General features: G+C 34.4%; 1 protein-coding gene across 1 annotated transcript; it reads left to right on the forward strand.

The window, feature by feature from the left end:
• Positions 1-11,519: 11,519 nt before the first annotated feature.
• TIM50 (Haloacid dehalogenase-like hydrolase (HAD) superfamily protein) lies at positions 11,520-17,934 on the forward strand. The gene is made up of 10 exons (XM_016319240.3): positions 11,520-11,896; positions 12,574-12,662; positions 13,364-13,400; positions 15,388-15,449; positions 15,545-15,658; positions 15,843-15,947; positions 16,044-16,142; positions 16,568-16,727; positions 16,819-16,921; positions 17,505-17,934. Exons 1-10 carry the CDS (start codon positions 11,695-11,697, stop codon positions 17,548-17,550), a joined length of 1,017 nt encoding a protein of 338 aa, XP_016174726.1. The 5' UTR covers positions 11,520-11,694; the 3' UTR covers positions 17,551-17,934.
• The last annotated feature ends 5,211 nt before the right edge of the window (positions 17,935-23,145 follow it).

A 23,145-nucleotide genomic window follows, 5' to 3' on the forward strand; every position in this document is an offset into this window, starting at 1 on the left:
TTAACTTTTTTTCAACAAGTGATTGAAATTTTTGGAGACATGAATTGAAATTTTAATAATATTTTTTTAATAAATAAAAATATTTTAATAAATAATTTTATTTTATCTTTATATTTATCTTAAATCTATAATATTAAGACATAACTCTATATACTTTATACTAAATATAATATGAAGACTTATTTTAATCTTTATCTTTCAATTTCTGTCAGTGTCTCAATCTTCCTTCCAACAAATGCAATCAAATAAGTGTTTAGGAATAGAAATACCAACAATATAAAGATATGTGATACAAATCAATTAATTAACAGCATATCAATAAATTTTAAAAATTGACAACTTTCTACAGTATTAAATATAATAGTTCATATTTCACTTGCATTAACAACATTGTCTCAATGCATTAATAATATAGGTTTTTGCAAAGAGAATACAGTATAGAGAATACATACGTTAATAAAATATACTAATAGCTGTGTGTGGAACTATGTAATAAACTAAATGGACTTTAAAAATAGTCCTTTACCATTCTTAGTTCAATTAGAAATAATAAAACAATTTAATTAGTTCAAATAATATAAGCACTCATAGAACATGATTAGTTATATGGAAACTATAAGAATACTTTTAAAAACTATTTAGAATGAATATGAAACAAATAAATAGTAAAAAAGAAGGCACAAGATGCAATGGCATACAATGCTGAAGATGAAAATATAGGAAACTTAAACAAAAATTTTAACAATAGTAAAGAAAAAACTCACATGTAAAATACTATGTTATGGCCAATTTGGTACAAAAAAAAGGGCACAAATAAAAAAAACATAATAATAAAGAATCTATTTCATATAATTGATGATATAAATTAAAGTAAATTAGCAATTTTGTCTCTGAATTATCAGAATGTTGACAAAAATGACTTCAATTTTTGTTAACGACAAAAATATTTATTAAATATTAAAAAATGCTACAAAAATGCCAAATCGTAGAAAAAACTATTCCGTTAACAGAATTGATTAAGGTGTCAAACGAATTCTATTATACCTTTTTTCTCCTTTTTCTTCTTCTTTGTTCTCCCTCACTTCCCAAAGCAACCGCAACAACAATAAATAGTATCTGAGTCACTTCCTCCCTTCCTTAAACCTCTCCGGGGCAGCCGCAAGAACAACAACAACAGATCTTAATCACTTTTCCAAAATTGCAACAACGGCAACATCATCTTCTTCTTTCTCACTGAAGCCGTTATAACAACAACAACAACATTCTATTGAAGAAACATAAAAGGTGTCACCACCTTTAACCACCTCTCTTCTCCTACTTTGTCACCATCTCCCCACACACACAAACTCAAAATTTCCATTTTTATTCTTATGAACCCCAAAATTGAAGAAACAGAAAATTGTGACATTATTTTTAAAATTGATTCTCATCACAATTTTTGCTTCTCCAAATTTTTCATCATTGCTTCTCATTTTTCGCATCAATCCATTAACAACGCATTCTGAAAGCCTCAAAGGAGAGCTGATTCAAAGTGAGAGATAGAGCCATAGAGGATGCAAAGCAAATCGGAGAGAGAGAGAGAGAGAGAGAGAGAGAGAGAGAGAGAGAGAGAGAGAGAGAGAGAGAGAGAGAGAGAGAGAGAGTTGTCTGAATGACGATTTTGAAATAAAGTTCAACATTGAGGACGAAAGGGCGTTTGCTTAATAAAGCAGGTAGGCTTTGTTTAATTTAATCAGTTCTTTTATCAATCCCTATCTATCAGATGCAAGTGTCGCTTCTACTAGCTTATGCAAATGAGAAAATAAATTTCTTGATAAGACAATTTCTTTGGAAAGGGAGTGCGAAAGGGCAGGGACTCTCCTTAGTAAACTGGAATCAGATTGTGACTCCCAAGAAGGTAGGTGGGCTGGTATTAGAGACTCCTATTGTGTGAACTATGCTTTACTTGGTAAGTTCATCTGACAGATTTTTCACTACAAAGACAAGCTATGGGTCCAGCTTCTAATAGGTAAATACATGAAGAACTCGGTGGATCTCATCCAAAACGATAAGAATGTTTCTAATGTATGGCGTGGTATTGTGAAGGCTTACTCTCAGATTAAGAAAAGGGTTTATGTGGTGCTACGAAGATCTTTAGCCGTCTTTGTGGCATGACCATTGGAGCCCAATTGACAAGATTGGAGGTACTCTTCCTTATATCCACATTTCCAAGTTGCTCTTTACTATTGCGGATGCCTGTGATGGTAATTCATGTGATGGTAATTCATGGAGACTAGATCACTTGATATCACCTATACCAGAAGATGTTAGAGATATGATCTTGAGTTTACCCCACCCAAACATTGTAATGATGTCCATGGTTGGTATTGGAATCCAAATAATCATAGGGAGTATAGCACCAAAACTGGATACCTCTGGTTTGCTCAAAAAAAGTTTCAATGGAATGATAGGATTGATTGATATTGGTTGTGAAAATTAAAGATTCCGAAAAAGTTTAAGATGCTTATTTGGCTGGCACTCAATGAGGCCCTCCCAATTGCTGTTTTTCGTTTTAGAAGAGGTCTTATTGATTCTGATGTTTGTCCTCGATGTAACATGACTTAAGAATCGGTGCTTCAGTGTCTTAGGGAGTGTGAGGCTGCCAAAGCAATTTGGAACCTATTGGATTTGGAGTATCTTGTTCTTCGAAGAGAGGACAATTTTTATGAGTGGTTCAGTGATGCGTGAGCATCTTATACCCTTTTCCCCTTTATTTTCTAGTTGTTTTAAGATAGATTTTATTAAGTTTTATTATATTTTATTACAAAAATCCTCTTTGGATGCTACTTTGAGTTCTTTTAGTATTTTTATGATTTCAGGCGAAATTCGGAAGAATTTGGCAGAGTTTTGTGCAAGAACAAAGAAATGATAGTGAGTTGCTGTCAATCTTGATCTCTTTGCATTCCAACGAGCATAACTTTAGCTACAAAGATCCAATTGATGCGTTTTTAATGGCGTTGGAAAGCCAACTTTCAGAGCTTTCCAACGATATATAATACTCTATACTTTACTTCTGGAATCACTGCCAAATCTGGCGCTAAACGCCGAGCCTGGCATTTAGTGCCTAAGAGGGACAGAACCAGTGCCAGAACTTCCCCCTCCCGGTGCTGAACGCCCATTTTGGCACTAAACGTCAGTAGTACGGGTCCAACCTCACTCATGGAACATCTTTAGTTGGATTTAGCTCTTAATTGTTATCTTATCTTTTATTTCTGTAATTTTTATTTACAAAAAAAATATTTTAGGTTTAGAATTCAAGTTTCAAATCAAAAGATTTGATTTGATCTATATTTGATTTTATTTTGATTTAGTTTGAATTTGAATTCTAGGTATAGTTTTAGAAGTTTTTTACTATAAATAGGGGAATTCCTTCCTCCCTAGAGAACACACTCGATCTCTCCTCTGGGAAGGGGACTCCTCACTTCCGCATTTTCACATTTTTCTGTAAGTATGAGCAACTAAGCCTCCTGGTTAAGGTTAGGAGCTCTGTTTATTTCTATGAATTAGAACTATTATTCTTCTATTTTAATTAATGTTTTGATTCAATTATAAGGATTGTTTTTATTCTTAATCTTATGAATTGGGTGGAACGAGAGTATGACCCTTTTCTACTTGAGTTCTTGTGATTCTTGAGAGAGTTATCTCTCTTGAACTACAGCTTGAAAATAAATTCCTCCTAAATTGCTAATTACATGAACTAATTGAGATATGTGATATAAAATCTTGTGAGCTTTGGGTAATTATGATTTTTGTGGCGCTAAACTAGTTTTCTAAACTTCACCCTCTAATATGAGTTAAGTGACCACAAGAGTGGCAGTTGATGAAGGTTAGAAGAGGCTAAATCACTAAGAGATTATGGTTTAGACACTCATAGTTTGCCATAGAATGAATCATTCATTGTTAAAATAGTTGGTAAGACGTTTTAATCTGGAAAGATAAACATCTCTGAAGACTTAACTGTTTTCTCATATTGTTTTCACACTAAATTCATTATTTGCTTTCTTTACTCTTATTTTATTGTTTAATGCTTTTAAAAACCACCAAACAATCTTTTTTGCCTGCCTGACTAAGCTAGTCATTCAACCATTGTTGCTCAATTCATCAATCCTTGTGGGATCGATCCTCACTCACCTGAGGTATTACTTGGATGATTCGGTGCACTACTTGCCGGTTAAGTTGTGGATATTCCAAAAATTCGCACCAAGTTTTTGGGGTCGTTGCTAGGGATTGACTGTGATTGACAACTGTTAGTTGTTTGATTGCTTATATTAGGCATTTTCAGTTTTTGATTTCTTTTTATTTTTGTTTTGCTTTTTAAAATTTTTGAAAATTTAATTCTTATTTTAGTTAAAATTTTTCCTTAATTTTTGAAATTAAGTTTGGTGTCCCTAGTTATTTTATTTTCTTCTCCATTTATTTTCTTATAAATTTCGAAAAAAAAGAATCTCTGTTCTTTCTTCTTTACTTTTGTTTACCACATGGTGCGTTTAATTTTCTTTAGTGTTTTGTGCTGAGGAACAATAATGGAGAGGGATCACATGGGTTACTACTCACACCCAAGGAATGATTCAAATTACTATGGATGGAGGAATTATCCAGACTTTGGTTGGGAAAGTCAAGACCAAAGAAACTTCAGTGCTCCATATTCCATCTATCAAGAACCACCATCTTCTCACTCATATCAAGAACCACCATCTCCATATTCATACCAAGAACCACCACCTCTCTATCCATACCAAGAACCATGCTCCTTTTACTCATATCAAGAGCCACCATCTCATTATTTATATCAAGAATCATCATCTCCTTATTCATATCAAGAACTACCAGCTTTAGAGCTTACCATAAAAGAATTAAGGGATGCCACTCAAAGTTGCATACATGATATGAGAATAAGTGTCAAAAATATAGAGGGGTATGTGGAGGTGATTATCAAGCATTGGGCAGTGACAGAGAATGCCAGGGAGGGCGCTGAACACCCAGGAGTAGAGCTAGGAAGGGCGCTGAATGCCCATGAAAAATTAGAGAATGCCCCCTCAAGGCATCCAGATAACTCTTTTCCGATCTCTCTTGATACACATCCTGCTTTACTCAAGGCTCCCGAATACAAGCCTAAGTGGCTCATGCCATACCCTCAAAGGGTACAAGAGGTGGCACAAGAACATGCAAAGTCCCTCTCAAAAGAATCATTGCAGACTCATACAAAAAGTGAGGGAATCATTTAAAGGAGTTCATCCTCGAGTGAATAAAAAAGCTACATAGGGGTTAATTTAATTGAATCATCAATCCAAGAAGTTCTTGATGAAGGGGTCCTTCCAAACACTGTACAACACTCAAGCCCTGAAAGAGAAGAAGAGTTAGAAGTACAAGAGCAAGAAAAAGAGGCCCCTGTACCAAGTGAAACCCCAATGAAGAAGGAGGTTGTAAGGGAGAAAAACATTTATGGGAATTTACACTCCAATGAATCAGAGAGTGGCATAGAGGGTGAGTTCATTGAACCACCAATTCAAGAGGTTCTTGACGAAGGGTACACTCCATCCATCACACAACACCCAAGTCCTGAATTCAGAGTGGTAAAAGATAATCAAAGAAAGCATTGAAAATGGGATTGTGACCAAGGAACAAAAGACCACATCTATAAAAGAAAGAAAATCAACAAAAAGCAATCCAACCCTTACCGCAACAAGCACTGTGAATCAAGTTGACAACAACAAAAGAAATTAAAGCTTGTTAGGAGGAATTCAAATCTGAGAGCACTAATCTTCTCCTTTTTTCTCTTGGAGTCATTTCTTTCAACCGACTGAAAGAAGAGGAAGAAAATTCAACAATCAAGTGTCAAGCTAATGACATTAAAGTAGCGCTTGTTGGGAGACAACCCAACCATAAGTATCCTTAAGTTAATTTCTGTTTTATTTCAGTTTTATTTTAGTTTGATTCTTATTTTTCATTGATTCTCATAGTTTTCCTAGGTTTAATCTAGTTTGTGATCATGTACAGTACTTAGAACAGGGACAGGATGACTCAGAAGGAAAAACAGAACGCTCTTGAGCAAGAAGGCTCTGGCGCTAAACGCCCAGCCTGGCGTTTAGCGCCAGAGAGGAGGCAAGCAGTCCTGGCATTTAACGCCAAAAGAGGACCAAGTGAGTATGGGCGTTTAACGTCCAAAATAGGTGTTCCCTTCCAAATTCTATCCCCTTCGGGCATTTCACGCCCATAATGAGCGTTTAACGCCACCAAGGGGTCATCCAAAAAAAAAGTTTTAAATTTAAGTTTTTCTTCCCCCTCTATCACTCTTATCTTCTTTTGTATTATTTTTACTCATCCATGTGCTCTTCATGTCCCTCCCCATTTCAGTTTTCTTTACTTGAGGACAACCAAACTTTTAAGTATGGTAGAGCGAGCTCTTGGGTTATATTATCATCAATGACACCAAAGGGAGGTGAATCATCTTCATGGAAGAGCACAGCCTGAGGAGGGAGCAGCAGCCACCATGATTGAGGTGGTTGAGTTTCATTATCCCTTGCCTTATCTTATCTTCTGTTTTTCCAATATTTTTAGCTTATTTCCTATTTTCTGTTCTAACTTTTGCATGATCACTAGTAGGATGTCCTTGTTTTCTAGTTTAGTTCTTTATTTAGTTATTTTATGTTTATTTTGAAAGATGTCTCATGTATTACTTACTAAACTTAAACAAAACTCTAAAGAAAAAGAAGTAGTAAAAATGCATGAGATTTTGGGTTATATATTTCGTGATTCTAGTTACTTTGAAATGGAGGCACCATCTCTATTCTGAATATATAAATTAACTGTGCATATTTGATATTGGAGTTGAGTATATTGGTTCTCGAGGAACAAGAACTTAGAGAAATATTATTGATTCTCTAAATTAAGAAAAAAAGATTGATTCTTGAAGTAAAACAAATAGTAAAAGAATGGAGATATAAAGAAAAATCAAAAGAAAATGCCCAAGTCTTTGAGCATCAATGGGTAGGAGGGTCAAAATTGATCTAAAGCTCAAAAGAGTGCTTTTTCCTAACCATATGCTTGTGGTGTGAAAGTGTCAAGTAACCCTTGAGACTTAATACTTAAAGTTGTAACTCATTGCTGTTATAGAGTATGTCTAAGGCTCTGAGTACCACTGTCTGGGAGAAGTAAAAAGAAAAATTCGAAACTAAAGAGTTTCCCAGTTAAGTGCTTGTGGTGTTCTTGTTTCAAGTTAAGCTTGAAGACAAAATACTTAGAGTCATGGCTAGGCTAAAGGTGCAAAGCACCAAAGAAAAGAAAGAAAAAGCTATGTTCAAGGATCAATTAGAGCCTAAAGAAGAGAATTCATAATATCATCCGAGTTCTAGTTCTTGAGGGCATCAACACTTCTGAGCTTCAAAGGATAGTGAGATGCCGAAGCTATTCAGATTAGAGTATCATTAGCCCCACTCAATAACTAGACCTGAGCTTAAATGACAACTCAAGTCTCAGATATTTTCTCTTCTTGGTCCTATATTATTTTGGTTGCTTGAGGACAAGCAACAATTTAATTTTGGTGTTGTGATGTGTGAGTATCTTATACCCTTTTTCCCTTCATTTTCTAGTTATTTTTAGATAGATTTTATTAAATTTTATTATATTTTAGTGTAAAAATCCTCTTTGGATGCTACTTTAAGTTCTTTTGGTGTTTTTATGATTTCAGGTGAAATTTGGGTGAATTTGGCAGAGTTTTGTGCAAGAACAAAGAAAGGATAGTGAGATGCTGTCAATCCTGACCTCCTTACATTCCAACGGGCATAACTTGAGTTACAGAGGTCAAATTGATGCTGTTTTAATGTCGTTGGAAAGTCAACTTTCAGAGCTTTCCAATGATATATAATACTTTATACTTTTCTTCTAGAATCATTGCCAAATCTGGTGCTAAATGCCGATCCTGGCGTTTAGCACCCAAGAGGGACAGAACCATCGCTAGAACTTCCCCCTCTCGGTGCTGAACGTCCACCAAAACGCCAGGATTGCCCACTCTCAGCGGTGAACCCCATTTTGGCACTAAACAGCAGTAGTACGGGTCCAACCTCACTCATAGAGCATCTTTAGTTGGATTTAGCTCTTAATTGTTATCTTATCTTTTATTTCTGTAATTTTTATTTACAAACAAAATCTTTTAGGTTTAGAATTCAAGTTTCAAATCAAAAGATTTGATTTGATCTAGATTTGATTTTATTTTGATTTAGTTTGAATTTGAATTCTAGATTTAGTTTTAGAAGTTTTTTTTACTATAAATAGGGGACTTCCTTCCTCCCTAGAGAACACACTCGATCTCTCCTCTGGGAGGGGGACTCTTCACTTCTGCATTTTCATATTTTTCTGTAAGTATGAGCAACTAAACCTCCTGGTTAAGGTTAGGAGCTTTGTTTATTTCTATGGATTAGAACTATTATTCTTCTATTTTAATTAATGTTTTGATTCAATTCTAAAGATTGTTTTCGTTCTTAATCTTATGAATTGGGTGGAACGAGAGTATGACCCTTTTCTACTTGAGTTTTTGTGATTTTTGAGGGAGTTATCTCGCTTGAACTACAGCTTGAAAACAAATAATTCCTCCTAAATTGCTAATTACATGAACTAATTGAGATATGTGATATAAAATCCTGTTAGCTTTGGGTAATTATGGTTTTTGTAGCGCTAAACTAGTTTTCTAAACTTCACCCTCTAATCTGAGTTATGTGACCACGAGAGTGGCGGTTGATGAAGGTTAGAGGAGGCTAAATCACTAAGAGATTATAGTTTAGACACTTATGGTTTGCCATATAATGAATCATTCATTGTTAAAATAGTTGGTAAGACGTTTTAATCCGAAAAGATAAACATTTCTAAAACCTTAACTGTTTTCTCATTTTGTTTTCACACTAAATTCATTATTTGCTTTCTTTACTCTTATTTTATTGTTTAATGCTTTTAAAAACCACTAAACAATCTTTTTTGCCTGCTTGACTAAGCCAGTCATTCGATCATTGTTGCTCAATCCATTAATTCTCGTGGGATCGATCCTCACTTACCTGAGGTATTACTTGGACGATCCGGCGCACTTGCCGGTTAAGTTACGGATATTCCAAAAATTCGCACCATTCAGGAATAATTTGGAGTGTCTTGGTTGCTTTGGGACTCTTCCTGTTTGGTCCATAAAGAGGTGCGAGCTCTTTGTGGTTTGACATGGCCTAGTCTTAGCTTGGGAGTGTGGTTTTCGACAGGTTATTTGTGAAACAGATAGTTTAGATGTCTTCCTTCTTCTAGGTGGTATTTGAAATTCTGATAATGCTTGTGACATCGATCTTTTAAACAAAATCCAAGACCTGCTAATTCGACATTGGAATGTTCAGTTTGATCTTATCAAGTGTGATGCTAATAGCGCCGTTGATTGGCTAACCAAACCTAGTGCAAAGGATAACAGAGATTACTTGGTGTGGTTAGAGTTTGGGGAGACGCCAGACCATCTCTTTTAGAGAGACATTGCTAAACTTTTTTAACTTTTTTTCTCTTATTGTCTTTTAGTTCTTGTTTAATTTTTTTAAACACCAAAAAGTAGAAATTATTTTTGTCAACGTTCTAATGATTCGGATGCAGAATTAATAATTTATCCTATAAATTATTTCAAAAAAAATGATAGTAACATTTAAATCTAGAATAAATTTTATTCAATTAGATTGATTAGTTTTGTTGGTTTATGTGTAAAAAATAGATATTAGTTTAAATAAAAAGAATTTTAATTTGATAAATATATAGAAAATTTTAATAAGAATAAGAAGCAATTAATTACAGTAGCTTTCAATTGCTTATTTGATTATTTTATTACTAAATTACTTTATTTTAGAAGGAAATGAATAAAAAAATTAATTTTAATATACTAATAATATAAAAAATATTATGCATTAATTTAATTAAATTTATGTATTTAAATAATGTTTTAATAATAAATTTTAAAATTAGTTTTTTTCCCTAACATAATGATATACGATTAGTTGTTTATGTAAAAGAAAAATTTATATTAAAGACATATGAAAATTAAATTCTAAAAGAAAACATGAAACTTTATTTTAATAAATTTGATTTAAAAATTAATTTTTGGTATGAATGTATAGAATTATAGATAGATAGATTAAAAAAAAAAAGCTTATAATAACTAATAAATTAATAAATCCTAAAAAGTTTTACTTCATTACGAGATTTTTTATTTCAAGAAGGCAAGAATTAGGGGTGTATATGGCTCTGCCTGACTCGAAGGTTTAGTCCGAACTCGAGTATTTTAGGGACTAATTTAGTGTGATTTTATCGGATTTAAGGTCGGATAAAAATCTCAAAAATAGACTCGGTTATTATTTAGGGTCGAATCTAGATTAAAGCGAATTCTATGTTATATAAATTATAAGTTTATTGTTTTATTTTTAATCATATTTAGTAGAATTAAAAAATAAATAAAAAAACATGAAATTAGAATTTATAGACAAATTTAAATTTAAATATGGATATTAACTTTTCGGTAACAAGTATATTTTTTTTTATAAATAAGTGTATCATATTTTTTTGACATAAAATTTATCAAAATTCGAACTTCATCGATTTAGACCTGATTTTAGTATGATCCAAAATAATATGATTTGGTCGAGTTTAAGACCAAATAAAATATAAAAAATATACCCAATTATTAATTGAGAAATTCTTCACGTACAAGCATTTTTTTATACAAGTCTTTACAAGTCATTTATATTAACACGTTTCGAACTGTTTTCACTGCACCTCTTTCTTCTTTTTGCTGCACGTTCTTCTTCCTCTTTCTTTTTTTTTTTTCGTTTCTTGCCTTCTCTTTCTCCTTCTTCAACCGTTACTACACCGTTTCACTGCACATTCTTCTTCTTCTTGCTGCACATTCTTCTTCCTCTTCTTCTTCTTCTTTTCTTTCGTTGCTTGCCTTCTCTTTCTCCTTCTTCATTTACGTTCTTTTCTCCCTGTTTTCTTTTTTCGTTATTCTCAATTTCTATTGTTTTTTGACATCAAGCTCTGAAATCGTTTTTGAAGAAGAAGCAGCAGAAGATGAGGAGGAGAAAGAGTTCTGAATTATGCATAAGGTGTACTTCAACGAATTTTGGGTGTATTTCTTAAATCCTTTGGATGTATTTCTGTAATTATTTGGGTGTATTTCTGAAGTTCCATTATCTTCAAAACGATTTCAAAACTTGATTTCAAAAACTATGAAAATCGAAAAAAAACGAAAAAGAAGAGGAAGAAGAGGAAGAGTTCATAATACATGGTGAGTGTAGCGCTTTGAAAACAGAAAACGGTTGAATAACGCATTAAAAGGCCCGTATGTGTACCAACTTGTAAGACTTATATATCAAAAAGACCCCTATGTGTAATAACTTGTAAGACTTGTAAGTCAAAAATACTTGTATGTGTAATATGGCTCTTATTAATTTATTATGTAGAGCCGAATCCAAAATAAGACTAACCAAACTTCACCGGGCCATATACACGCGTAACAAGAACAAACCAAAGCAAGCTCCAAACTCCAAAGTCCTAACACTTGTAATTGTATTTGTGTGCGCCGTGCAAATTGCAAAACCCTACCTGAACCCTCTCAAGTTTCCACACTCACATTGATTCCACCAAACAACAATGTCTCTCAGCATTCTCCGATCGCGATCCATTTCCATCGCAGCCACCCGCCTCCTCTGCACAGCCAGTTCTGCCCCCGCTTCCGCTTCGGAGTCGGCTCCGCCACCGGAGGCCGAGCCACGCCGCCCCGGTGGCTTCCTCAAGTTCGCCGTCGGAAGCATACTCACCGGTGCCATCGCCACTGCCGGTTACGCATCTTACGGTTAGATTTCTCCCTCTTTCTCGCTTTACTTCTTTAGCGTTCTAAAGCGAGTTGTTTTTTATGTTCTATCTGTTGGCGTTGCTATTGAATCAATTTAACTCGGAAATGATAAAAAAAACAAAAACTAAATGTGCCTAATGTACTGTTGTCATTGAATAAAGTTGATATGGAAATTATTCAAAGTGGAGGTTTATGTTTTTTAATGCTGTTACTTCTTTTCTGAATATCAATCTTGGAACTTATTTTGATGTAATCTTTACGTAGATTTGAATTAGTTTGGTTATTGTTCATTGAATTATCTGTTCTTTAATAAATTTGGAGGCTTGGAGCAACTGTTTTATGCGCTTAGGACAGCTATTTGATCAAATCGATATGGAATGATAAATTTATTCCTTTTGTTTTATACATGCTTAGTGTTTTTATTGAACAAGGGCATGAGTCTTGGCGTAACAATAAGCTAGCTGCCTAGTGAGTAGTGACACGAAGATCATAAATTTAAATCTTACAAACAGCATAATTTTCTTGCAGGACCATGTAAGAACCTTGTGTGCATTGATCCTCCTTTATAGTGTTGCTATTGATCCAAATTCCAAAGTGATTTTGAATTGAGCGAAAATGAAGATTTGCTTTAATTTGTATTGGTTCTGCTCTTAAATCATTTGAAATTCCTTCTGCAGCTTACAGTTTGAATGAGATAGAAGAAAAAACTAAGTCTTTCCGTGAGTCAGTGAAGAAGAGTCCAGGTGATGGAGCTACTTCACTTGATGTGAGTATTAAGTATTTCTCCACCCTCCTTAACATTCAATCTCTTGCTCTAATTCTTTGTTTCACGGTTTTTTTTGGGAACTATTGATTCATAAATTTATTTCAAATGATATTCAGGGTTGATTAGTTGAGTATATGAAACAACTCTTGGAATGTCGCCGTTCTTGTTTGATGTTGAGAATTTGGGATCAATCGAATGTAAAAAATGTATTCACCATTTTAACAACTTTCTGCTTGGGTTCTATATGTATTTTTCTACTTGTTGTAGAAGTAAAGTTTAGCTATAACAGATTAAAGATTATATTATTTTAGTACTTGAAATGGCAATCTTTTTAATACCTGATGACACTAAACATTGATCCATTTCGGTTTAAGCACCACATGATTGATCTTGTTCCTACGGATTTTGGGGAAAAAATGTGATTGAGATTGACTGGCTATTATTCTTGGTTTTGGTTTAGTAGATTGTGCTTGAAGTTTTTCCCATTATATTGAGTTGGAGGACTAACATGATTATGCTAGTAACTCAGTAATTGCCTGGTCCATTAGGATCTTTCATTGCCAATCTTACACTTTTACATAGCTTTTGGTTCCATTCTTTTTGAAAAGATAAATTACAATTATCTCTTCACTTCAGTCTTTCTTTATAGGCCAGAAGAATCACGTTAGGGATAACATGTTCTTGTGTATATGTTTCTGCAGAAATTTCAAGGGTTGCTATACTCTGCAGCAATGACAGGTTTTCCCTCAACCTCAAGCTATATGATGTTTGCATCTTGCGTTATATATGTGTGCTGCTTCTTTAAAAGAATTATCTGTCTTCTACTTTCTTCATATGATTGATTTGGATGATTTCTATAGTTAGTTTTGGTGGTTCTTCAAGTAGCCCTGTTTCTTTTTTTATCCATGAACTGAAAATAATGCTTAAATATAAGTCTCTGGGTTTTTGTGGACCTAGTTGTAGAATAATTAGCTGCAACAGATGCTTTAGTGATGTAATTGATGGTAACACACTAACACATAATTGATGGTTGAGTTCCATCACAAACCCCTACTATTTTGTTCATAGTAAGGACCTTGAAAAAAGGGCAGCCCAGTGCACAAGCATCCTGCGTTAACGCAGGGTCCAGGGAAGGGCCGCACTCAAAGGGTGTAATGTACGCAATCTAACCTGATGTTTATTCATAGTAAGGACCTAATTAATTTTTTTTATCTAGTATGGAGATATATGCATGCGTCTTTTATGTGTGTGGCCTGACGAGATTGGTAGGGAACTTGATTTTAGGCTCTAGTGAGAACAACAATAAAAGGCTCCAATGAGAAAAGTCAATTGGATAGAAGATTGTCCAATTAATAATGGAAGAAGACCATTATACATATAAAAAAATGAAAAAGAAAAAGGGAATACCATTATGAAAATTTTAAGTCCTTTTATTGAGCAGATTGTGTGAGTGGTCTATGTATCCAATTCCCCTTTGTTGGATGAGACTTTGTTGTTGTTGTTAATGTGATATGGTACGAGGACATTCTTTTAGCCACCTGACCAACCGAAAAGATTACCCTCTTGATCAAATAATAAATTCAATTGATTAGATACGAAGGGCTTAAAGAAGGAGGCAGTAGAGAGTAGGTATGAAAGGCAACTAAAACATTGAAATTGGGACAGTCAATTAGGACACGTTTGGTTAGGATTCTAGTTCTATTCTTAAGTTCAAGGGAGAAGTTTTCTTTTCTTTGCCCTTAATCTCAGTGGTAGAGAGATTAGGTTAGTGTCATTTTTCTAGTTAAAAGGTATTTGTGTAATTGGCTACTATATTTGATTATTTAATTGTTAATACTATATTCTGATGCCTAATAGAGATTCAGCTCATGGCAATTGTGATCTGCAGGGAAGATTGGTGTAGAAAAACTATTAACTTTCGGGTGCTAAAGTGCTGTGACGAGCCATACTTTATTATACTAGATGTCGGGTGGTGAAGTGCCAATAAGAGCATAAGATAGTTTTGCGAGGATGAAATTGTTGCAACGTAGGAGTTGTCATTGTACAAGAAAGATAAGATTATAATGAGTATATTCAAAATTACTGTAGTAAAGGTGGTAAAAGCATGTCTAAAGTAGTGTGGTTTGGACATGTTCAAAGGAGAGCAATAAAATCATTTGTTAGGACCATGGGCCATTAATTAGAGTTATTGAGAGACCATTTCATTTGTTTAGCAGAGTTGATCAACGGAGGATGGTGATACTTTATGGTATTGGTGAAAAGGAGGGAAATGCCTTTCATTTTGAGTAGGAGAGATAATGGATTTTATTTTTGTTTTGTTTTGGAGGGGGTGGGTGGAGCTTTCGGCTAGGACATACAAGAATAATTGAGAGGAAAAGAAATAGTTATAATGTAAATGTAATGTAATTATTTTTTAATTAAATTTAATAAATTCGCCCTACTTGCTTTCCCGTTATTTTCCCTCCTTTCCTCTCATCAAGCTAATGAGAGTGGTGGCCATTCTTACATTCCCTTCCCGATCCCTTTTCCGATATTATCTGCATCCAACAGTACTTAAATGATTAAAATGAATTTAGAGCTAAATATTTCACAATTACTTGGTTTGTACTAGAACATGATGGGTTTTGTTTTATTCATGTAATTAATTCTTCCTGGTGGTAAAAGGACTGCTATTGGTGGTGATAGTTATTAACAGCATTTGATTGTTTTATATGTAACATCTCAGTGCCTGTTAAAGCGATAGAGCTCTATTTGGATACAAGAAAGTTAGTTGAAGAACAAGTTCGGGTACGTGTACAGTTTTCTTCTATAAATGTGATTTTAGTATGAATTTTTTTTTACCATTATTTAAATAACAGTATGATCTTTTTACTGATCATTAGAGCTACACGGAGCCACATGCAGAGAAGCTTCTTCCAGATTTGTTACCTCCCGAGCAACATGCGTTTACACTTGTTCTGGATCTCAATGAGACATTGATTCATTATATATGGACGGTAAGGCTTCAACTGTAAGTCACCTTAAATGAATAATTAGACTGATTGGTAGCATATTCTTTTAGGTAACCATTTATTCTATACACGGTTACACAGATTTTTTATCTCTTCGTGACTTGCCACTGCTGCTTACTTAGGGATGTGTTGTATGAAACTGGTTTGTATTTTTGTTTGATATGTACAGCGAGAGACAGGCTGGCAGACATTTAAGAGACCTGGTGTTGATGCATTCTTGGAACATCTTGCTCACTATTATGAAATTGTCGTCTACAGCGATGAACAAAATATGGTAAGTTGATATTGTTTCTCCCTTTGATGACAGATATGTTACTTTTATGACAGATTAGTCATTTGTTGTTTCAATATATTTATTTTATTTTCCCAGTTTGTTGACACTGTCATGGAAAGGCTGGATACCAACCATTATGTACGATATAGGCTAGCAAGGACAGCTACAAAGTATCAAGATGGGAAACATTTCAGAGTATGCTTAAGTTATTATTCTTGTGTTCGCTCATATTATATCCTTGTTCTTGCTGTTCTTTACTTTATTGTCTCAAATTGTCTGTGATCTTATTGTTCTTTAATGTGCATGTTGCTTCATGATAATTAGCTGTGAATTCCCAATGTTGAAGAATAAAACCTTGAATTTTGTATGCATGTTGCTTAATGATAATGGAAGGGAATTATCTGATGCAGAGTAGAGTTGGATGAAGAGTGAAGATTGTAACTAAATTTGTGAGGAGAGTGTGCATTGCATGTGATTTTTTATTTTTTCCTACATTATAAAATGTACGATCTACACGCTTCATTAAAAGTGCTTTGATAAAAGTGACTAACATGTTTGTAAAAAAACATATATATTTTGATGTTCTTGTAACTTGTTCTTTTACTCGCCTTGCTTGGCAGGATCTTTCAAAATTAAACAGGGATCCTGCAAAAGTTCTCTATTTAAGTGGCCATGCTTTCGAAAGTTGCCTTCAACCTGAGAACTGTGTCCCAATTAAGCCATGGCAGCAGACCGATAAAGATGATACAGCTCTGTTGGATTTTATACCATTTCTTGAGTGTAAGCACTTAGTTATGATATGTTCAACCACTAACTCTAATTATCAGCACAGATGGTGTCTTATATTGCATTAGTTATTTCCTTTGTGTAGTTGTTGCCCGTAGTAGTCCAGCTGATATAAGGCAAGTGCTAGCATCTTATCAGGGATGTGATATTCCAGCTGAATTCATTAGACGTTCCAAAGATCACCAAAGGTAATATTTGGAGTTTTCTGCATATTAAACTTAGCGAGATCAAAGATGGGTATTGTTTCTTTATATTTGTTTGGTATAATTATTGTCTGATTTCCTAGGTAATGTGTGTGTTGTGTTGTAAACTGACTTGTTGGATCTTGCTTCATGTACTAATACCGGTCTTGCATTTTTTTTTCTTTTTCTCTCGCATCCACCATATACATATACAAGTATATAGCGTAGGTTGAGTTGGAGAAACTAGCTAGAAATTAGAATTAGTCATAATGGAGGTTTTTCCCGTGTTTACACCTATTTCATCTATGAACTTGTTTGTACTGTACTAGTCTGTAATCTGCACTGGGTGTTTCTATCTTCAAATCAGATTATTTCTGTGCAGGTAGTTTGACACTAAGTTCTCTCATGTAAACTATATTCCCATTAGTCCAATAGACTCCGGATATTGATAGTTCATGCCAGAATGTTCCTTCGATGGATGGATCACTTTTCGGTGATTGAAGGATTCTATTTATGTACATGATTTTGCAAGTTCATTGATCCTGTCATTAACTCCCTGTTTTTTTCCTGAACGTTTCCAATGATGCAGGAAAATGCAAGAGCAGAAAGGTCGAGGTCGCTTCTGGAAAAATTGATCTCAGGATTAACGTAAAAATGGAAAAATGATTGCGCTTCCTCATTGCTGCAAGATGAGAATATTTTTAGTTTCATTGCAAGTTGATGATAATGATGAGTGATTACATTGTAATTGATTTTAGAGAAACATTAGCCCACATGATTTTTCAATTTCTCCGTTTGCACTTTTTTCCCCTCATAAAGGGAGAGAAAAACTGTGTTGTCTCTCTCCCCCTCGAAAAAGTTCAGTGTAAAAGGGGTCTCAAAATTCTAGGAGAACCAGTAGGATTCATCTAGAGAGAAAAATGTAAATTTTTGGTTTTTTTTTCCCCAATATTTTGCCTTCTGTTGAAATTCTGTTCCTGCCCAATTTATAAATTTCAGCTAGCTTTTTGTTTGTCAAATACAGCTTGGTCGTTCATTCTTTGCTTCCAACTTTTTACTTTTGTAGTTGGGTCTTAGATTTTTAGCAAATCTAAGTGGTTGGATATCTAATGATTTTGGAGTGAAACTTACTCCTCTTATGAGTATCAGTTTTTAAAAGTGCATCAAAGATTTTTTTAATTGAACAAAACAATAAGAAAAAAAAGTAAAACAAATTTTTTTCAATTGAACAAAACAATAAAAGAAAATCCGAAAGAAAAGTAAAACAAATTTAAAAGTAAAATGATTAAAATTGGAAGGAATAACATTGAATTTAAATAAAGCAGTACTTTCGACAAGATTGAAGGATTTTGAAATCGAAAACAAAGTGCTGAATGTTAAAAGAAAACAGAAAGAATAAACTTGCTTGAAAGATAAATTTGCAATAAAATAAAGATTACAAAGAACTTAAATGAAATTTAAAAGATATGGAAGGAATCCTACATAAAAGAAAGCTCTTTACAGACTCAGAAAATCGCTGGGGATGTGAGTGTGCGAGAGTGTTTTCTGAAAACAAATTCTAACCCTTTTTTCTTAGAAACCTTCACCTATTTATAAGGGTCTTCGACCAATCAAATTCAAATATAATTCCCACGTGCATTAATCTTTGAGTAACCGTTTCCGCTCTCTTGCACAATGTGGGTAACTACCACTAATTAGCTTCACTTATCAACTTCTTCATTTCTTCGATTACTTTATTCTCCCTCGATGAGTCCTTATCCATCGAAATTCACTCCCTTGTCGATATGCCATCCTCGATAAGCCCCATGAAGCAAGTTTCTACTTCAAAGCTCATAACTTATTTATTTTTCGACTAACACGTACGGAGTTGATGGATAATAAAATTGTTTGGATGTTGATTTATACATATATGAGTTATATTGTTTGAAATGTGGAATGTTGGAATGAAATTGATACAAGGGAGTATTGGTATGTTGTGGAAGAGATGGAATGGATATGGGGTTGTTTTGGTCATAATTGATGTCGTTTTGAAATGGAAAACTTTGGGTTGGGTTGAGGTTTTTGGTAAAAATAGAGGTTTGGTACTTTTGATAAAAATTGATTTTTAACCAAACTTCGACGGGCTATAACTCGAGTTTCGAATCCTCAATTTTTGTCAAACTTATTTCAAATAAAAATTGGGTCTGTGAAGTTTATGCCGTTTAAAGAACAGACTAAAAATTATTTTTAACGAAAAAGTTATGCGCGCCAGAAGTTTACTGTGTAAAAGAGAATTCTGCAGGACTTAACAGCTTTTTAACACTTTTGAGGGGTATGCGTATGCAAACACATACGCGACGCGGACTCTGGGCTCTGCCCAGACGTCCCCCGTACGCGGGCGTGTGCATGCGTACGCAGAATGTGAGAATTTATAGGCTCGCATACGCGGGCAGTGCCAAACGATGCGGGAAGTTTTCCCTGCCCAAGGGGCTCGCATACGCGGACAACTGTTGCATACGCAAGAATGGCAAATGACACCTCCGTGTACGCGAAACATGGCATGCATACGCGAAATCCATGTTTTGGCCAAATGTGATATTTTTGGATGTTTAACCAAATCTCTAGTTTTTCAAACATTTTTTTCCTTGTTTAAGGTCTGTTAGTGAGCCTTTAAATCTTAGAATGAGGTTGAGTCTGTTAAATAAGTTGGGGAGATATTTGGAAGGATTTTGCAAAGTGTTAGCTGAAGTAAAAAGGTGTTGGTAATGTTGAATGAGAGGAGATTGACGAGGATGATGGAAGTAATGATGATTTGTAATTAAATGAGGTATATGTGACCAGTTAAGAGGTGGTGGCATTGTCCACTTGCTCTGGGTAAGAGATGAGGAAGAAGAACAATGAGAATAATTGATTGTGATTAGCAGGATAATGATTATGATTGAAAAATGTGACGGGTACTATATTCCAAGAGTGTACTGGGCATTATATCCTTGATAGGTAGTGACTGTGACTATGATGAGGTGGATTGAAGAATGATTATGTTAAGTTACGTTTTTCGTTGTGATACTGGTTGTGTATAATCTATTATGTTTATGTTGCATCATTTTCTCTCTGTTGTAAAGTGTGTCAACCCATGAGTGTGACGGACACTATATCCCAAGAGTGTGGGAGCACTTTACCCTGGGAAGTGTGTCGGACACTATATCCCAAGTGTGGCGAGCACTATATCTCAAGAGCGTAGCAGGTGCTATATCCCAAGAGTGTGGGAATACTTTATCTCGGAAAATACGGCTGACACTATATCCCATGAGTGTGATGGGCACTATATCCCAAGAGTGTGGATGCACGTCAGAGAGACGATATCCGGGTTAGCTGTCGGATGTGTCGGGTTCTGGCAAAATAACCGACACGTGAGTTCATGGCCAGTAGGACAGGTATATATCATGTGAATTTGTATGTTTCGCTTGAGTTTGCATTGTTTTAGTTTGTTTAACTACTTTATCCCTGCTTATCTGCTACTTGTTCTACTTGCTGTAACTGCTATATATACTTGTGTTTTACTTATCTGTTTTGTATGTGTTTGCAACTGAGAGATCCCTCATGTTGGTGGAGGTGACGCTGAGGATTGTTCCACTAATGTTTCGGAGGGTTGAATGAGGCAGAAAGTGAAGTATTGAGTTAGGGTTAGATTTAGAACTTGAGTCTCCTTAGATAGATTACCGAGATTTTCTGATTTAGAATTAATCTTAAGTTTAAATATGAGTGTCGGAGTTCTAGGAATGCCTCTGGCTTTCCCATGGCCTTTTATATTAACTATGCGGGCACCTTTACCATAGTGAGAACTCCCGATTCTCATTCCATACATCTATTGTTGTCTTTCAGATGCAGGTTGGGAGACACCTCACTGAGCATCTGGAGACTTTCAAGAAGTGAAGAACTATATTTGGATTTATCGTTATAGATTGTATTTGTATACATGTATGTTCATAGTTATTCTCCGCACCTTGTATTTTGCCCTCTTAGAGGTTGCCTATGGAAAAACAAGAGTTTATAATGTAGTTTGAGTAATGTTTTGGGGTTGTATATATATATATATACTCTGGCTGGCCTTAGCTTTGTAGGTTGAGCTTAGAGCTTGATTTTACTTATCTGTTGAAACTATATATATGAAACCAAAAGGTTATCAGCCAAAAACTAAACAAAACCACATTAATTTATATTAATAATTAATTTTAAATTTTTTAAATTCAAAATTTAAAAAATTTAAAATTAATTAAGTAAACCTAATTAAAACCTATAAAAACATTCCTCTTCTCTCTCACATTAACCTATCCACCTCCAACAATCACACACAGATCTCTCCCTCTCACCAATGCTGCTGAAGCGCCGACGACTTCCATGCTCTCCGCGACGCCCTCAACAAGCGCATCCAAGACAACTGCTTCAACACCAGTGCGACCACCTTCTACCCGGTCCTGAACATCCTAACGCGCGAGAAAGCCAATTATAAAAAAACAAACGAAGGAGGGTAGCTGGCGGCGGTTTCAAACCAAAGCTTGGCTAGGCGAGCTTAAACGGGAGATTCTTGCACCGTGAAATCGAAGAAGCGCGCTGCATCAAACTCGTAATCGAGGTCGATTTCGTAAGCCACATTAACGTCATTCTCTATTTCCATGTCTTCCTCCTTCTCCTCCATCGTTGTGGTGGTTATCATCATCGTTGCCACCGCCTATTGCGATTGCGGGTTATGAACCTCCGAATAGAACTCGTTGAAGAAAATGCACGGTTGAATGTTGATAGCTACTGTTACTGTTAGCTAGTCAAGCTACTGAGTACTGAGAGGGATTTTACATTTGAATACCAAATCGCCTCATTATTCAATTTAATTAAATATTATATAATATAATAATAGTGTTTTGTATTTTTTTATTAATTATAAAAAAATATTTATTTAATATAAAAAAAACATCATAATACTTAATAAAAGAAACATCTAATTATATTTTAGCAAAAATAATTAAATATCTATAAAATTTAAAAAAATATATGAAAAAAGAAACATTCAATTATATTTTAGCAAAAATAATTAAATATTTATAAAATTTAAAAAATATAAAATTCTTAAAGAAATAGGAACATTCACATTTGCAATACAAAAAAATTCGAAAAATATATAAAAAAACATCCATTTAGTATGAAAAAGAAACATTCTAATACTTAGCAGAAGAAACATCCATATATATTAACTCATAGATATTTTAGATTTACCAAAAGTATTTGGCTGATTTTTGGCTAATATCGTTTTGGTTCCCTAGCATTACTCATATATATATATATATATATATATATATATATATATATATATATATATATATATATATATATATGCCGTTTGGTTTTCTGTATAAGCTTTCTGTCTTTCCGTTTCTCATGAGCGTTTTATCTTCGGTTTCATTTTGATCGTATCCATTCTCTTTCAAGGCTTCTAGTTACAATTTTCTTCAATTATGTCATATATATATTTTTACTTTAAGAGGTCGTAGCGCCTCGCCACCTCTGATTTACGTCATAGGCATAAAGCTCTGTGTGGTAGGGTGTTACAAAGGACACCAGAACTTTGTCCTTCTTGCCTTTGAGGAGGTTGTCTTTGCCGAACTTGTTCTTCCTTATGAGCTAACGCCTTTTTCATTCTTTCTTTTTCGAATATAGCTGCAGCATCAGCATCAAATACAGCATTACATTAAGGACATAAAGACACATTTCGATCTTTTAACTTTTGTTGCATAAAAACTCCAACAATCCTTCACTGACACCAGGATACACTACCCGAACATTAGTTCGAAATCCCCAAAGCAGTATCAAAATCAAAGGAAAGACCAACCATATTGACCTCTAAAAAGAGCCCTGCAAAATTTACGCCAGCATTGAAGAGATCAAAGTCAACAATCATGTCCTTTTTGCGATCATCAAACTTCAATCTCCCTTCTATAATTGTCTCTTGAATCAGTCCCTGAAACGGACACAATTATTAGTTGAATGGCTAGTTGCTTGATGAAATTCGCAATAGGGTTTCCCCTTTTAATCTTTTTTTGATAGCAATGTTTTTCCTTCAGGCAAAACTAATTGTTTATCTTTAAGCAACACATCAAATATTTGATCATATTTTAAATATTGAAACTATATTTCTTTCCACTCTTATGTTTTGTATCATTGGATCTATCAACATTTACAATTTTCTTAAGCAAAGAGCA

Source organism: Arachis ipaensis, chromosome B1 (genome assembly GCF_059453495.1).
Source record: "Arachis ipaensis isolate K30076 ecotype BB chromosome B1, ASM5945349v1, whole genome shotgun sequence".
Lineage (NCBI taxonomy): Eukaryota > Viridiplantae > Streptophyta > Magnoliopsida > Fabales > Fabaceae > Arachis > Arachis ipaensis.

Excerpts from the sequence above, each read along its gene's own strand:
- TIM50 (XM_016319240.3), top strand. The coding sequence starts at position 11,695 with ATGTCTCTCAGCATTCTCCGATCGCGATCCATTTCCATCGCAGCCACC. Across the intron at positions 15,659-15,842 it reads TGATTCATTATATATGGACG|CGAGAGACAGGCTGGCAGAC; the intron begins GTAAGGCTTCAA and ends TGATATGTACAG. Across the intron at positions 16,143-16,567 it reads AAGATGGGAAACATTTCAGA|GATCTTTCAAAATTAAACAG; the intron begins GTATGCTTAAGT and ends CTTGCTTGGCAG.